This window comes from Rhinolophus ferrumequinum, chromosome 28 (genome assembly GCF_004115265.2).
Source record: "Rhinolophus ferrumequinum isolate MPI-CBG mRhiFer1 chromosome 28, mRhiFer1_v1.p, whole genome shotgun sequence".
NCBI lineage: Eukaryota > Metazoa > Chordata > Mammalia > Chiroptera > Rhinolophidae > Rhinolophus > Rhinolophus ferrumequinum.
In genome coordinates, this window is record NC_046311.1 from 13,935,214 (window position 1) to 13,952,329 (window position 17,116).

The following is a 17,116-nucleotide window of genomic DNA, read 5'->3' on the forward strand; positions in this document are numbered from 1 at the left end:
TGGGATGTAGCAAAGGGCAGAAAGTTTTCTCACCACCAAATGCAAAAAGATTTAGCAATGAGGTAAAATGTCATGGGTTAAGCGCTGGGTCAAATAACCCAGGCAGCAGGATAGATTAAATAGTCTCCATGGGGCGATATCCAAATAAGCAGTGGTTTTATATAGTAAATAAATGTTACCATTTACTAACTTGCAAAGCTCCGTCATCCATGCACTGGTGTGCTTTTTGGTGAATGCAGCCCGGTTCAGGGATTCCAATCTGACTATGAAAATCTCCATTTTCATTCAGGTGTTCATTATCTCTGATCCCTTAGCCTAACTGCAGTGTGGGCCTGTCTCTCCCTCTCCTCCCTTGCCAGTTTATGACTATATGACAGTCTGTACCTCAGATGGCAATGGGTGTGGTGGTCTCCTTTTTTGTGATCAGCTCCCACCTCTGTCTGACATGCCACCTGCTAACGACCAATTCTCGGACTCCCTACCCAACGGCTCTTTCTGGGTAGGAGGCACTTCACTCCAGCAGCAGCTATCAGGAACTGCAGCCACCGAGGCTGGTCCTCCGTGTGTGCTCCAGAGGTCCCCTGAAGACCCCCAAGAGGTACGTGGGGTAGTGAGGGCCCAGGCTCTAACTGGAACCTCTGTGAATGTTGGTGGCTTCTGGTCTAGCCAGAGAAGACGCCTTCCTGCCCCCTTCTGTACAGTCCAGAGTGGAGTTAGGGTGCCCTTGAGGGTTCCTCTATAGTGACCCCTGATCCCAGCACGAGGGGCCTAGCAGTGTGGTGGCTCTTTGAACTTCCAAGCTGAAGCACAACACCTCGTGTTCTCAGCCATGAATCGTCTCTGTGGTTCTGGACAATTCCCACCTTGAACATGTACCTGTCAGGTGGTAGCCACAGCTTGACACAAACCATCATATGTATCAGGGACCGCATGACGACAGGAAAATGCATATTGGATACTTTATTTGGACACATTAACAAATCTCTTCGTCACCCAAAACTATTACAGTCTGGTCTTTGATATAATCCTGAACTTCTTTCATTGTGTCATTTTAAAGCATTAAAACGTAAGACGAACAAAAACCCGTACAAGACATGACTATAGCTCCTTTCCACTTTTCACTTGCACCTCATGATTTTACTTTTCTTTTCCCCCGCCCCTCCTATTTTCACATTTGTTTTCTCTCTAATTTCTCTTTCTTACACAATTCCTTACTCCTTAAGTAATCTATTGGTGGCACCCAGAGGTATTTCTTAGGCTATTTGGTGGTGCTTAGAAATAGATTGTAGAATCTTGTACACTCATTAAGCAATTTATCTCAATTGGAGTATTGTCACTTCCATTTGATCCTATCCCAACTACAAAAACCTAGGTTTACTAACATAAGCTAGCCAAATATTACTTTAAATTTAGTGCATTAAATTCTAAATTAATCATACGTCCAAATTGCCAAATATTTTTCATGAAAACGTTTCCAGGAACCGCTGACGTTTAGATGGGCTGCGTGTACTCATCAGTGGTTTTGATTTAAGGTTCAAAGAAACGGAACACGTTAGCATTCGGTTTCTGTGGGAGTTTTCTCTTGCTCAGCCGTCGGTTCTTCCGTTTGCATTCCAGGCACCACTGCTAGGTTACTGACGCTGCTTGCGTGTCCAGATCTGTCTAACGGGCCCCCGGTGGCTTTAGCATTCCCAGGACGGCCATGTAAACTTTTTGACCTTAAAGATGGGAAGCCCAAAGTCTGGTGTAGTTTCACAGTCAGTAAATTCTCCTTTTCAGTTCTGTCAGGGACGGCTGGAGATAAACGCGAGCTGCCAGGGCCTGTTGTCGACACACAGTTACCATCCTCGCTCCCTGTAAATTGCTCTTTCGGCTCCTCTTGCCTCGCAGCTTCCGATACAGCGCAAGGGATGTCTGTACTGCGAGAGCGCGTGATCTTCTGAACTTGGTATTTCCATTCTGTGGTCCACTGCTGAACGGGATGGGGACACGCTTGGTCCACGGCGGAAGGGTATGCTGCACTCCAGTTGCTAACCCCGCCGACCAGCTTCCTCCCACGGGAATACACAAAGCTCCTGGATTTCAGGGTTTTACAGACAGTGAACGTTTTATCGGGGCGACAGCGTGCCATTTGGGTTTCTTCCAGGGGATAGCAAATAGTGCCTTCTGTCTTTGCTGTTCCCGTTGTCAGCTGAGTGTTTCGAAACTCTGATTTGTTCTGTCCAGGCATGACATCTGTTTGATTTAAACCTGGGGAAATAGTCTCTTCTGTTTTGGAGTTGGCCTGCCTTTCCTCACCTTCAGCTGAAATCCCAATTTCTGAACCTAATTTTGGCTCCGGGGCGTGTTTTACGTCATCGAACGCATGCCGGTTGCAGTCCAGTGTCGCTGGCGAGCTGGTGCCGGGCAAGAGGTGCAGGCTGCCCTGTAGGCACCTCTTCGGGTCCTTCTCCTTCAGTTGGAAGGAGCAGGCTTTCTGCCTGAAGCCCCTGCCTGGGGACATGGAGAGAGAAGTGTCCTCGGACAGCAGTTCCTCGCCAGCGAAGTGGTACCTGCCCAGGCCACAGCTGTCGGCGCTGTGGACGCTGCTTTGCCTTAGAAGATACGCTGCGTCACAGTCAGAAGAAGCCCGGGACCGAGTCTGTACCAGGTCGGACCTGTCAATGCCCACGAGATTCTCCAGAGCGTTCACCATTCTGCTGGTTAATTCCTCCAGCTGAGAAAGTCGAAGGTCAACAGTCTGTAGGGACGTTTTCATAAAACTTTCCCTTTCGTTGATCTCTTCCAGCCTCATGGACATATTTTCAACTCTGGTGAATGCAAAGGGATAGGTTTGTTAAACTGAGAGGAACCGAATATTAAAAACAAACATAACGTTATTATTGTTACATGATTTTTCATGTAACGTGAAAGTTTTTCATTGTTGCATGATTTTTCAGTCTTTTGAGAACCATGGAGCTCGCTGGGCCAGTTGTCAAACTTCATACACTCCTAATGGAACCACTAAAAATTACTCTTGAGGTGTATCTGAAAAAAAAGAAGTACCGTTCACACCTACCGTGCTGTTTACCACTCATCATTCTAAGTGCCTGATGTGTTGTTATTCATTAATACATGAGGTCGCTGTGGGAATATCCCAGGCTTGTTTAAATCCTCGCAACAGCTCTGTGAGGCAGGTACCATTTTGCAGTTAAGGGGATCCAGTCATGGAGAGTGTAAGTGGTTTGCCCAAGGTCACACAGCTGGTCAGCAGCGGACCTGGCATTTGAAGGCACACACTGTGGCCCCAGCTTTCATCTTTGACGTGGTGCATCACATCGCCTCTGGTAAGAAAGGAGCGTGCTAGGAAGACACCAACATTTAGATTTTTGAGTTTGGGTACAGATGTTGGCCACTCATAGTTAACGATGACAAAATCAATAAATAAAAACCCTTGCTGGAAGTTCAGGGGATTCAGAAAATGAATTGGTAGTGATTAAGTTCAGTTTGTCATTTGCTTTGCTTAAGGGACCATGAGGTCATTTAATTGTCTGAAAACCAGTAACTTTAAATTGCGCATTAATCATTGGTTTTCCCTTAATGGCGTTGTAAGAAGAGAGATTGTGGCAGATTATAAATATCTGCTGTTAGATTGTTTTTAAACTCCAGGAGGTCGGGCAACAGTTATGAAACCATAATGTTGCCTGAACTAAAACCTGCTGATACAGACTGTCTTATATCTCAAGAATACGTACAATATGAATTATTTTAATGGGCTCATGAAATTTAACTCTAAAAGGCAGCAGGGCACGCCCAGGGCATAGGAATGCCTTCTCAAAATTGAATTTGTCCCAAGGTGGCAGGAAGGAGGCGATCCTGGCTCCCCTCTGGGAGCCGCTGGGGCCTCTGAACCAGGCAATATGATGGTCTGTTCTGGCAAGTTCATCCCACGTGAAGCAAACACGTGTCTGATTTTGTCAGGCCTCGGTTTCTCCCAGCTTCCTACCTTATCTTAGAAATGTGCAGGCAGTCTCTAAGGTAACACAGTTTGCACTGAGTCTGTTTCTAGAAGGTCCTTGCTGCCCTCCCTATGTACCCTTATACATCTCCCGCCTTTCTTGCTTTCCTTTCGCCGCTTCCTGTTACGTGCTGCTCTTCTTCGCACGGACTTCCTGCTCCCTGCCCAACTGCATCCCCTGTGCTCGCCCGCTCACCCTGCCTCTGCAGCCACCTTGGTCCTCATTTTCCCAGAATGCCATTTGCTAATGCTGTACGTCTGTTGGCCACAGTGATGTGTGTGTGTGTGGGGGGGGGGGGCGGGTACTTGGCTTCTCAACTCTTCATGGGGAGAGGACTATTTTTATGCTCTGAGGAAACCACATCATTGAAGCAGGAAGGGTCTGGCTTCCTGGAAGTTTGCCACCAGGAGGACCAAATTCACCAAATTCACTGCCTGGGAGATGTCCTGACTTGCTTCTTTTCAAGCTTCCCTACCGTAGATGCCAATACGAGAATGTCAGATCATTTGTCAGCTCACTTATAAAGATTTTTCCAGTTTGGGTCAGAGGGACTATTTCCTTGGGTGGTCAGTACTTTTGGGATACAAATGTGCTTTCTTACGTACTGCAATACTCATTGCTACTGATTACTTATTAGATCCATTCCCCCACTTTGTTTTGTTTTTTGTTAATTTTATTGAGGAATATTGGGGATCAGTGTGTTTCTCCAGGGCCCATAAGCTCTAAGTCATTGTCCTTCAATCTGCTTGTGGAGGGTGCAGCTCAGCTCCAAGTCCAGGTGCTGTTTTCAATCTTTAGTTGCAGAGGGCGCAGCCCACCATCCCATGCGGGAATTGAACCAGCAACCTTGTTGCTGAGAGCTCGTGGTCTAACCAACTGAGCCATCAGCTGCCCCTCCGACAGCTCAGCGGCAGCTGGTTGTCTTCAATCTAGCTGTGGAGGGCGCAGCTCACTGGCCCATGTGGGAATCGAACCAGCAACTCTGTTGTTCAGGGCTCGCGCTCTAACCAGCTGAGCCATCCGGCCGCCCCATTTCTCCCCGCCCCCACTTTGAATTCATGGCTTCTGTAACTATTTCTGTGTTTGGATTTACTTGCAGATCACATAAGTCGCTTCCCTAGGTTTTCACCTCATACATTGTGGTGGCATTTACTTCACAGCCAAATTTCTTCGATTTAAGAGGACTTCTGAAAAGGCATTAAAGCCATTTTTCTAACCTCTGCTCCTTGAGTTTCTCCTACTAACATCCCTGAGCCCAGGACCCACTTTGCTTAATCCTTCCTGATGAATAATTGCTGTGTTTGCCCTCATCGGATTTTTCTGTTTGATTCAGGGTTTCGTATAGATTGGTCTATGGGGTTTTCTGTTAAAAGGGTACTGACTAATCCCCTAATCAGTATCAAAATCTGGCACATACATAATTCGACTAGTTTTTTAAATTCAGAAAGTGAAAGATAATGGTATCACAACTTTTTTCAGTCTGTTTAGTTTGTTTTCAAAAAAAAAAAAAAAGGAAAGGCTGTTTCTGATTAACGTTTCGCCACCTTCAGGATTCCCTTTGAGACGTGCCATGTTGTCAGTAGGTATGAAGCCACTCCACCAGCTCCTCTACTGTCATCTGTCACCATGACAACACCACCATAGCAAAGTGGTAGCATGATAATGTTGTGAGAATTTATGAAATGGTGTTAATGAAAGTACTCCATGAACTATAAAAGCCACGCAAGTGTAACACGGCATGACCCCGTGAAGTAGGAATGATGGCAAATCCTCAGATGGCTTTTGTCTGTATCTTAGTATCTCCATTATGTAGGGTATTTGATTTTGAACATCATACCACTAAACCTCAAAGTAGTTTAACTAAAATGCATTTTTAGGGCATTGTAAATAACGTTTTCCCTTTCATTCAAATAATAGGTACCCCAATATATAAATCTGTGGAACTACTGTAGTACCTTCCAAGAGAATATCTACGTGTGGCGAACTTTATTGGACTTTCATAAACTCTTATCTAGTAAACATAAGGTCTAAAGTCCCGTTCTCATGGAAAGAGCCCCTGTGTATCTTGCCTAAAGACAGAACTTAGATATTTGGAGTTCTGCAGTAAGCCAGTTCTTAAAACTCATTTTCTGTGTAGTCATCTTTTCATGTGCAGCCATCAGCCTTCACCTGCAAGACATCTCACAAATTATATGGGAACATTTCCTTAATGATAGACTGAAACATTCACATAAAAACATGTTAGTGGAACAGCTGGGTCCAGTTGAGACTTGAAGAAAGCCATGTTTCAAGATCCCCATGGTATTCTATATTGAGTTCTAAGACGATTCCGACCCTGTAATTTTATTCCAGGTCTGTAGATCATAAAGTTGTCTAATCCAGTCCAACTTTTATATCCAGCTATTTTAATCTCCATCAGCTTCTTCCAATGGGGCTGCCTTTTAAGTTTAGTAATTGTAGGGAGAACACCCAGGATCGGAGCTGGCTGTACTTGCCGACAGAGTTTTTAAACGTGAAAGACTATAAACAAAGAACAAGACCTAAGTCTTAAATCTCCTGGCTTTCTCATTTTTTTGTATAAGGAAAACACTGGGTAGTTACTGAAAGAATATTAAGCTCTGCAAGGACTCGAGCTCTGTGCTTCATCATCAATATACACCGACACGGCCACACCTCAGACCTCCTTGGTTTCTAGAATCCAAGTCATCTAAATCATTACCCTTTTCTGGCCGTGTTCCACTTTCTGTTCAGGCCAGGCTCTGGCCCGCCATGCGATGGAGCTCCTACTAACATCCTGGGTTCTCTCTCCCTTATTTCCGGTATATTGGTGTTCACCCCCAACCCTTCCTTTATCACGACTAGGACTCCTGGGCTAGACAGGGACAAATGGTGCCCGGAGGCAGCGTCATATGTTTATGCCGCCATTTGCAGACACTAGCGTGACTGTGGTATCCCCACTGATTTGTTCTTGGGAGCACAGGTCTCCTTCAGCCCCTTTTGCTATGCACATCATTCACTTTCTGCATCCTTGCCCTTGGGCTGGAGCGTCACGGTGAAGGGCATGGGAACCACACTGACTTGGCTTCCTACGAAGCCATGGTCTCTCATCTTAGTTGGGTCCCCATTATTCCTGCAGGGCAGTCTCTTGGCCAGCTCCTTTCCTACCAGATTTTCCCTAAAGGTGAATTCACATCCCCCTTACTGGCTTCGTGTCTATAATGTTGCTGGCGGGTTGTCTTTCCCCATTCCTCTTGTTTCTTTCTGTGTGTCTGGACTTTTCATTAGTGTAAAACTCCTGGCCTCTCTCCAGCCTTCTATTTATCCTTGAAAAGGGCTGATTTTCTGGTTGGAGTTTGCGGACCCAGACACCAGCATGCTTTCCTCTCTCGCTGTGGAGCCAGATGCCTGCATGGAGCGTGGGCTCTTCCTCTGCCTTGTTCAGATGGTAAGCTTGGTGGGGAGGGTGACTGCCTGTGAGAAGGGGTGCCTGCGGGTCCGGCTAGCTCTGGGGTATGTATCTGATAAGAACTGAAGTACGCCATCTCACACGTTTATTACTAATAAAGCTGGTATTTTTCTCTCAATTTATCTGATGGCTGCATCTATCTCTGAATTGGCTCTCAAAGTCTCATAGGGAACAAGATTGTCATTTACGAGCCACATTAAAACTCCAATATTTAATCCCCTCCCTTCCCCATCAACCAAGCAGCTTTGACTCCAGTTAATTTATAAGATTAAGACGTTAAGATGGGATCTTCCTGAACTTCTCCCATGTCACTGCATGTTTGTTTTCCTGCCACCTTCTCTATCTCCAAGGAGTCACCCATCTCCTTTCTAAGATGGATCTCACTTTCAGGTCCTCTTCTAGTTACTAGCTCATTCTTTCCTTCTTGTCTTTCTTGCTAGGGTCTCTGTTACCAGCATCTTCTCTTCCTGGTCCCTTGGGAAGAGGCTGCCACATAAGATCTCAAGGCCAAAAATTGCTGATTTCCTATCAAGCCTAGAGGAAAAGCCAAGACCTTAACCCAGATCCATGAATATGACAAGAAAACACTGAACCCAGAAGGATTGGGGGAATCAACCTGCTCTGATAGGTTTGGCTAGTCTAGGACCCATCTATCCTTAAGTGTAGTACCAACTGTATCTAAAATGTATCATTTATGAGTTATATAGCCTGCATACTTTGAAATATCAGGCATATAAAGTAAACATTTTATCAATGGAATAGAAAATATGAAAGAGCAAAGAGGAGGAAATAAGGAAGCAATGTGTACCACATATTCCAAAAACCTACAATCATACACTTGGTATCGTTGAATATCAAGTTTGGCGCTACGCTTCCTTGAAACCATGGAAAAAAGGAAAACTCACTAGATTAAGTAATTCTCATTGTTCCAGGATAACAAGTTCAATCTCTGACAAAGTTTTGTCAGAAAAGATTCTTTCCAACTCATTTGCTCTTGAACCCGGGAACCTGTGGTAAAGGATGCCAAACCACAAAAAAACACAAAACAAAAATGAACGATTTGGATTTGCAAGAGACACAGAGATGGCCTTCAAGCTCCAATTGATGAGGATACCTGTTACCAGTTCCTAACTGGTATGATGAGAATAGAATATTTAGGTTGACAAGTTCTACCTTGATTGTGCTAGCAGAAGTTATTCATAAAATGTGCTCCTCCCACCAGTCCGCTTGGTTATCTGATGTCAGCCCTTCCAGCAGAGAGACAACACCTGCCAACACCAGTGCTTGTTTTGATGTTGCCAATATTAAAAATTGTCCATGACAATTATGAGTAGCAGAATCATTTGCATATTGAAACTAGTTCCTAGTTCCTGATAGTAAAACCAGTTTTGAACCCAAAAGGAGCATAGTTGATATCCTATTTGGTATTCCAGGAGGGAAGTCACTGAGGATAGGCTAGAAATTTTCATTCACATCACGAGACCAACTTTTGAGTCATCCAACTGTTTAAAAAGATTGAGCTCCTACTATGTGCACTCACCTAGTCTGAGGTGTGAGGTGGTCGTGGGAGTTTTCTATAAGGAGTCGGCATGTGAGCCAACGTCCGAAGGATGAGCAGGCAGAGGGAACAGCATGTGCAAAGCCCCTGTGGCAGGAAGGGAGCAAGACTGGAGTACAGAACACGAGGGAGGGCAGTGGGAGGTGAGGCTGGGCAGACAGCTGGGCCTTCAGGACTGGGAACAGCGTAGGAGCCGCTGAAGGGCTTTCACGGCGAGCCGGGGGCGCACGTGGGGTCAGCCTGCTGAGTGCAGAGTGGATGGAAAGGGCAGAAATGAACATGGAGGGCTCAGATGGGGGCGACTGCAGACCTCTGAGTGAGAAGCGATGGTAGCTTGGACTCCTGTGCTGCTGTTAGCAGAAGAAAGGAGTGGGTAGACCACGGTTTATTCATGAGGGGCAGTAACCAGAAGCTGATGAATGTTAGCGAGAAGAGGGACGTGTCACGACTTGCCACTGTCCGTCTTGCTGAACAAGATGGCAGGTGGTGCCGCTCACAGAGCCGGAGCACGGGAGGATGCCCACGTCTGGGAGGAAAGCCATCCGTGCAGTGCCCTAAGACGCTAAGTGGCGTGTCGGGCGGGGCTGCGGGTCACACACGCTGCTGCAGCCCAGTGCTGGGTTAACTGAAACCTGAGTCCTCCTGGAAATCTCTTCTTGGGAATTAGATGTTGAACCTTACAAAATGTCGAAATTACAGCATAAAAATAGATGGTTAAATTGTTAGGATGTTACATGTAACTTTCCAAGCACTAGGGGAAAGCCGTGAATTTGGTTCCTGCTTGGAGGAGCACGACAGGTGTGTAACGTCCTGTGTGAACACGTTTCTAAGATTGAGTGATGCAAATCACTGCGCCAGGTTTTGAAAGGTGCCCAGACAACAGGCAGCCCAGCAAGGGACCGATGCCAATTTTCGCTCACCCCTAACCCGACCCTGCAGGCGAATGGTGCCGGCAGCCGGCACACAACAGAGAGGAACAAGCAAATGGTGACTCAGAATAAAAACCATCAAATATATAAAGAAGGTTAAAGAAATGGAAGAAACGTCTGCGTACTCAAAAGTTTGAATTTAGAAGTAACCACTGGTGCCAAAAGTCAGGTAAAAATAAGACATTTTATTCCCATTCTTGCACCTTCTTCTTGCTCTCCAGCTGCCCTGGTTCAGCTTCTCCCCAAACTGTGTCCTCGTTTTGTCTCTGTCATTCACCTGTGACTCAGCCTAGAAAGGGAACCGGAGGGCCAGGAATGTGTTGCCCACGCTGGTGGTGACCTCAGCCAAGGCCAACGGGAAGTAGCCTGTTTTTACTGCCTGGCACACTTTCGTTCCTATTACGTGTGCACAGAGCCCCAAGAGGAAAATGCAATTTGGAAATGACCTGATAACCACATTCTTGGAGCCTGGGTCCAAGAATGGTAAAAATCTAAACAATGCTTGGGGGAGTGGGAAGGGGAAGAGGCTGGGTGAAACAAAACACAATCTCCATTGTAAATGACTGGCTGTGATTAAATCCAAGTTAATGTCTAACTGGAAAGTGGAAATTTTAGATTATCAAGGTAGGGGTAACTCATCTTTTTATGAAGAAATAATTTTCATATTTTGAAAGTTTAATCATCACTATTAAAACAGCAAAGAAGTGTTTCAAAGGTTTATTGACAGTGTACCTTGAAGGCCAAAAGTTGGTGCAGATAACCCTTGAGTGTGGCTGGTTGGATTACAAGGGGACGAGGTCTAGGAGGGGAGAGGGGCCAGATGCTGCCAGGGCATCTCCCTCCTGTGGGCTGGGGCAGAGTCACTGGCTTCAGTGTGCACCAGAGAGACTTCAAGGCTTATCGTGACTTCTGTTGTAACTGTTGGGCCCCTGATGGGGAACTGTGTGCTGAAATGTTCTTTTGAAGTCCTACCATGATTTTATATTTATCAATAGGCCTGTGTATCTGTATCAGGAACCTTTAATCCTGAGTACTCAGGGCTATTATAATGACCTAGAACCTCTCAGGATGTCGCCCTCTCCATGCTGACCCTTCCACCAACACTATTAGTGCAACTCTTTGGACCAAAGTTTTATCAATCACCACGATCCTTAACAAGCTCAAATTGCTTTTATGAAGCGATAAAGAGTCTCAAAAATTGTGTGAACAAAATAATGTGGATGCTGCAAGTTCATTCTTCCTGCCTACCCTCTGCTGGTTGCTCCTTGCCAACTGCAGGAAGAGTGATCCTGTAAAGTCTGGACAGCGTCACCCTTTCTGGGACCCGCCTTCATTTGCTCATTCACTGATCACACCCGCACGCATTTACTCATCCTGCACGTACTAAACACTCACATGGACGATGCTGCTTCTGCTGGGACCCAGGTTGTAACCGTGTCTGAAATCAGACCCAGCCCTAGTTTAGAAGGTCCCGCCCTCATGGGCGACAGACACCTCTGCTCCTCCTGCGTGTCCTGGTCTCATGGGAGGGAGCCTTTACCTCTGCTCTGTGAGGCTGGGAAGGAACAACAAGACGGTAAGGCAGGAGGAGGAGGTCAGGCCCCGGGGGTACCGCCCTTGGCAACGGGGACAACATGGCAACAGCAGGGAGAAAGATGGCTCCGGGAGCAGTCACACAGCCTGTTCTCCCCATTAATTAGGGTACGGTGGCAAAAGCCCCCACTTTGGGGGTGGGCAGGCACAGGCAAGGTTTTTTGGGGTTGGTTTCATCTGGTTTGGTTTGGTTTGGTGTGGTCTGATTTGGTATGGCCTGGCGTGGTCTGGTCTGGCCTGGTCTGGTCTGGTCTGGTCTGGTCCTGGTCTGGCCTAGCCTGGTCTGGTCTGGCCTGATCTGGTCTGGTCTGGTCTAGTCCTGGTCTGGCCTAGCCTGGTCTGGTCTGGTCTGGCCTGATCTGGCCTGGTCTGGTCCTGATCTGTCCTGGTCTGGCCTGATCTGGTCTGGCCTGGTCTGGTCCTGGTCTGGCCTAGCCTGGTCTGGCTTGGTCTGTTCTGGTCTTGCCTGGTCTGGTTTGTTCTTGGCCTGGATTATTTGTGATACATGCTATCATTCTCTTCTATACACAACATACAACCATCACCTCGGAACTTTCACATTATTCTGGGAGCAAACATGCAAAACCCCAAAGGATGAATAAACAAGAGGACTGGCAGTGCATGCGTAAAGGAACTTGGACACCCCCTCAGAGTGGGGCCAGGAGCCCGCACACCCTGGCCCCGAGCTGGCGACGCACTGGGCACACCTGTCGCAGGTGACGCGGATGCGCTGGTCGCTGGATGCCCGCTGTTCGTCCTCCTTCTCCTGGAAGTGCTCCTGCACGCACTGCTCCTCAAACTCGTGCAGCCTCTTCAGCTCCTCCTCGCTGAGAAACAGCTCTGTGGGGGGGGGGGGGTTGGGGGGGGAGCTGGCGTGAGAAGGTGCCCGACGCCACCTGGCACCACTGTGCGCTCCCCCACCCAGCCGCCATTAAAGCCCCTTCTCTGTCACGTGGAGACAGTTTGCTGCCTGCCCCAGGCGTCTGTCACACGGAGAGAGGCTGCAGCAGTCAGCTTCCTGCTGGAGCACCGTGGCTAACTTCTTAACACAAAAAACAAAATTATGGCTATTCGGAAAGTGAAACTAAATACTATTTTTCTGGAAACTTGTGTGTATTCTGCGGATCGAGTCACACGTGAGCACTATTTTTCCATCATCTTTACATTCAAGAAATTAAAACGTTTGAAAGGAACACGGAATTCATAAATATAGAAGAGTAATTTTCAAGAACTCTCTCAGTTTATCAATTGTTCATGAGCGGGCTTTCAGTAAAAATAATGACTAATAAATTAACAAAACTAGAATAAAATTAACCCAACAAGAGAAGCATCCTGCAAAGAATAGCAGTTGGGCTATTAATGTTATGTTTTCACACATTTAAGTAGTTTAATGAGATTTCTATGAGGGTGACCCGTTGGAACACTCTTGAAATTAGCCCAAGATAGAAATGAAAAGATCGTGCACGTACTCAATCCACGGTCCTGTTCGTCTTGGTCCCCTTCTCTTTTCTTCCTGCAGCGGCCACTGAGACGCATGATGATTATATAGATGTGGCTTAAAATGATCATTGGTGGGGGTAGGACTGGCCGGTCATGAAATGTCATAATCAGCTGATACCGCTGGAATTTCCACACTTGGTTGGATATTGACTTCACTTCAAAAAAGGTATTGCTTTAAAAAGAGTACATTTCTAGTTAGTTCTAGTCCTTTTTGTTGTGGTGTCCCAGAGCAAGCAGTTACTCCCACTGAAATGAAAAGATACAACGACGTGGTCTTTTCGTGCCAGTTAATACTGACTCCTAGGTCACCCTAGGAGTTTATCTGTCAGGGTGGACTCCCTACACTCAAGGACATTTCGCTCATATACATAATTAAGTGTACTGAAGTTGCTACCTACTGCTTTCTACTACATGCACACTGCAGTATGCACTCATGCTAGGAAATTGTATCTAAATGTGTGAGCCATTCCACTAAGTGTTTTGAAGTATTTCCGCTTCTATTTCAGTCAAACCACTAGGTGACTATCTTTGGTAAGTGAATTACTTATTGAACTTATTCGATTGAGTGCATTACTTTGGATGTTGGGTAGGGTCCATCTTTGTCTTCTTTTAGTTTCCAATGGGAGGTAGTCAGGGCACAATTGATAGAAATTGGAAATCCAGATCAAGCATGTTGTCTGCCGACAGACGTGGGGACCTTAGAAAAGCCAGTTAACCTCTCATAACCTTCACGTCCCCGTCTCTCAAGCCTGGAGTTTGAACCAGATTCCCTCCAGTGCCCTAGTCAGCTCCAGGAGTCTATACTACTGTGAAGGATTTTTCCCTCATATTTTTCATCTGAGAAGCTAAAATAATTTTTTCAACATTTGTTAAGCATGGTCACGTACTCGACACATCATGCTGAAATGGGCGAGTTTTATAAGAAGCTTGATTTTTAATTTGGGCCATTTTTCCCTAGGCCACTTTATTTTCTATCCTATAAATGATAAGGAAATATTTTATATAATGTTACAATAGTTGTCACAGCTTAGGATGTCAACATTGCTTTGTGTGCTTCTGATAATGAAAGGCAGAACTGGATCAAATCTTCTCTATCTTAGGAGACTTTCATGGAAGAAAATATTTTCATTAGATTAAAATATACGCTAATGTGTTAAATACCAACCCAGATGAAATTTAAATGTATTTAAAATCAACTCTTGCTTTATGACTACATTAAGGCTTATAACAGTTGACCGAAAAAAAAAGACTGCAAAAATTCTACTCATTTAAAAGCCCTAGTGAAATTCGGTGTAAATACATGGCAGTATGGAGAATACGGAAAGTAACAAATGAGAAACTGACAATCGTCAACCGAGACACGTACTTGAAAACTGCGATGAGCAAATTCACCAGTAGTATGTTGGCCACCAGTAGATAGCATGCCATGATGGCGGGGGCCAGCCAGGCGCCCGGGATACACGGGGGCAGCCGCTTGCCTTCCTCGTCATACTGGTTGTCACCACAAGGAGCTGAAACAGAAGTTGGTCTTTTGGGGGCTTGCTTTTTATCTAGAATGAAATAAATAGCTTGCCAATGTTATTATATGTCCCATTACTTCTTCTTTTCTGATTTCATAGGCAATCATTATCCATGTGAAAAATATCAGCTCATACAAAGACGATAAGAAATTCCTTTTTGCACACAGAAATAGTCATTCTTAACTTATCTATTTGTAAACATTTTCCCCATTTCTTTATTGTGTTCATTTTTAAGCGGATAAATCTATCTTTATGGTTTCTTTCTTTACTATTATCCATTAGAAAGCTATTGTGTCTTCTAATTATTTAACATTAGCTTATGTCGCCTTGGTTTCACTCATAATTTACTCTGAAAATAATTTTGTTATGGGGTTGGAGGTAAGGATCCCTCTCCCTCCAAATCTGTTAATTAGCTGTTCTGGTGTCATGTTTGGAAAAGAATCTTTTCTCTGCTCATTTGGAATGCCAGTTCGATCAGATGAGACCTATTTCCTGAGGGAAGAGATAGGACGATCTCAACAGTGATTAGTGAAGTTATCTCCATAAATTTATAGTCTGCGTCTTTCTTACTAACAGTTTTAAAAAGTCTTGACACCAGAAAACAAGAGTAATATTTGCAACTAGTAAAAGACAATCGGTAGTTAGCTAAGGAAGTGATTAATACACACATTTCCTGAACTACAGTCATCAGTCCCATGTAAACTTACGATTGATTTCCATGGCGTAGACTGGAAAGCGATGGGAAAGCAGGGTTTTATTTTTTTAATTGTGGCAGGAAAGCAGGAAACAAAATAAGAAGACAATTGAGAGAAAAGGAAAACACATGATGAACAACACAAGAAATGCAAAGTATTCAAGCTTGGGGATTACAGATTCACACTCGCAAACACTGATCTATTGAGAAGAATTGTAATCATCGATTCAGGGAAATGTATATGTGTATATTTCCAGCATCTTTATTTTACCACGTTATCAGCAATAGCAAAAGCTCAGTGTTTTAAAATACTGTGAAAAAAACACGCGACTACTGGCAGATGATCATTTTAAGTACAGATTAACCAATCAGACATTCCCTATAGCCCAGCACAAATAAATACAAAATTATTATGTAATAATAAGTCTAGAATTGAAAACCTACATTAACGGTGTTACTGAAAATGGTTTAGCCTCAAGTTTACCTCTATTTTCTTTCATTAACCAATTTAATAAAAAAAAGAAAAAAGAAAAAGTTACCTGTAAAAATGTTACAACGTATATCTGGATCCCGGGGTCTTTTAGCATTTATGCATGTTTACCTAGTTAATAGTCTCTAATATTCTTAGAGTTTTATGTTCTGGCTTACCACACTGCAAACACGTTCAATAATCGACGTTGAGATACTCGTGATACTAACGTGTTATAAAAGCTAGATGGAAGGCACTTGTTCCCAGTCTCACCTTGAGATACTGACAGCTCCGCATCTCATACCAGGGGAGGACGTTCAAAACCTTTCCCCAAAAGGCAGGTCATTAGAAGCAGCAGACAGGCTATTGAACCTGACGTTTTATGATGGCTCAGAAGTGCAAGTGGAAATATTAGTGCTGACGTGCAAACGGGGATGCACAGCCTCGTTCACTGGCGTGAAACAGCTCTAAGAACATTTGAGCTTCGCTTCCCTACAACACACGACATGCGGTGACCTACCAGCTCAGACTAGGGAGGCCTATATTCCCCAGAAATCCATGCAGGATTGCAGCTCATTTCCTCTGCTAACATTCAGAGTATTGCTGATAATTTGGAAAAAAATAAAAACAGCGCTCCAGTCATGAAGAGGAAATTGATAGCTGTATGGAAAATGGCCTTTGGTGGCTTGAAGCAGCAGATGACATGAGGCACTAGTCACCCTGGCACGCTCACTGTCATTCTACTAGAATAACACCACCAGCTCTGTCTTGAGGCAGAAAGAGATCAGGCTGACGAAAAATTGGGATATTGGCACTGGACCCACATTCTCGTGTTAGCATGTTCACCGGGTCCAGCTAAAGGGACGTGAGACTCCGAATTCCAGTTAATGGCTTTTAGAGTAGAAACAATGACAGATGTCTCAAAAATCTACACTTCATAACCTGTTTCTCCATAAAATAATTTGATGCCCATGGCAGAATAAAAACTACTTTATTCCGAAATGAACACATGCCCTTCCGTTGACTCAGACCTGATCATCTGCCTGAGAAGCAGGGAACAGACTCTTACTATGAAGTCTATTCTTACGGTCTGTCTGGTCTGCAAACACCTCGCCGTAGATCATCCAGTAGGGCATGTAGAAGATGTTTCGGGCCAGTCTCCAGGAAGGCTCCTCGTCCGGGTGCAGAATGGCCTGACGGGCCACCCCGAAACTCATCAGCACAACCAGCATGATGACCACAAAATACAGCATGTCAATCATCTGAGGGGAAAGAAAATGCGTCTCTTAGTGGCTTAACTCATGAGCCAAGTTCACACGGTTCGTTACGTTTCTCTCCCCGAAGACTTCATCAGGATGAAGAAGCCCCTTCCCTTGCTCCCCATTCCAT

General features: G+C 45.1%; 1 protein-coding gene across 1 annotated transcript in view; it reads right to left on the reverse strand.

Annotated features, from left to right (window-relative positions):
- Nucleotides 1-1,053: 1,053 nt before the first annotated feature.
- Nucleotides 1,054-17,116, reverse strand: part of TRPM1 (transient receptor potential cation channel subfamily M member 1) — a 48,807-nt gene continuing 32,744 nt past the window's right edge. Inside the window, exons 21-26 of the mRNA XM_033100092.1 lie at nucleotides 16,815-16,989; nucleotides 15,272-15,292; nucleotides 14,411-14,555; nucleotides 13,014-13,216; nucleotides 12,252-12,384; nucleotides 1,054-2,810 (exon numbers count right to left, since the gene is read on the reverse strand). Of these exons, the coding sequence (XP_032955983.1) occupies nucleotides 1,553-2,810; nucleotides 12,252-12,384; nucleotides 13,014-13,216; nucleotides 14,411-14,555; nucleotides 15,272-15,292; nucleotides 16,815-16,989 (1,935 nt within the window). The 3' untranslated portion in view covers nucleotides 1,054-1,552. The remainder of the gene's footprint in view (nucleotides 2,811-12,251; nucleotides 12,385-13,013; nucleotides 13,217-14,410; nucleotides 14,556-15,271; nucleotides 15,293-16,814; nucleotides 16,990-17,116) is intronic.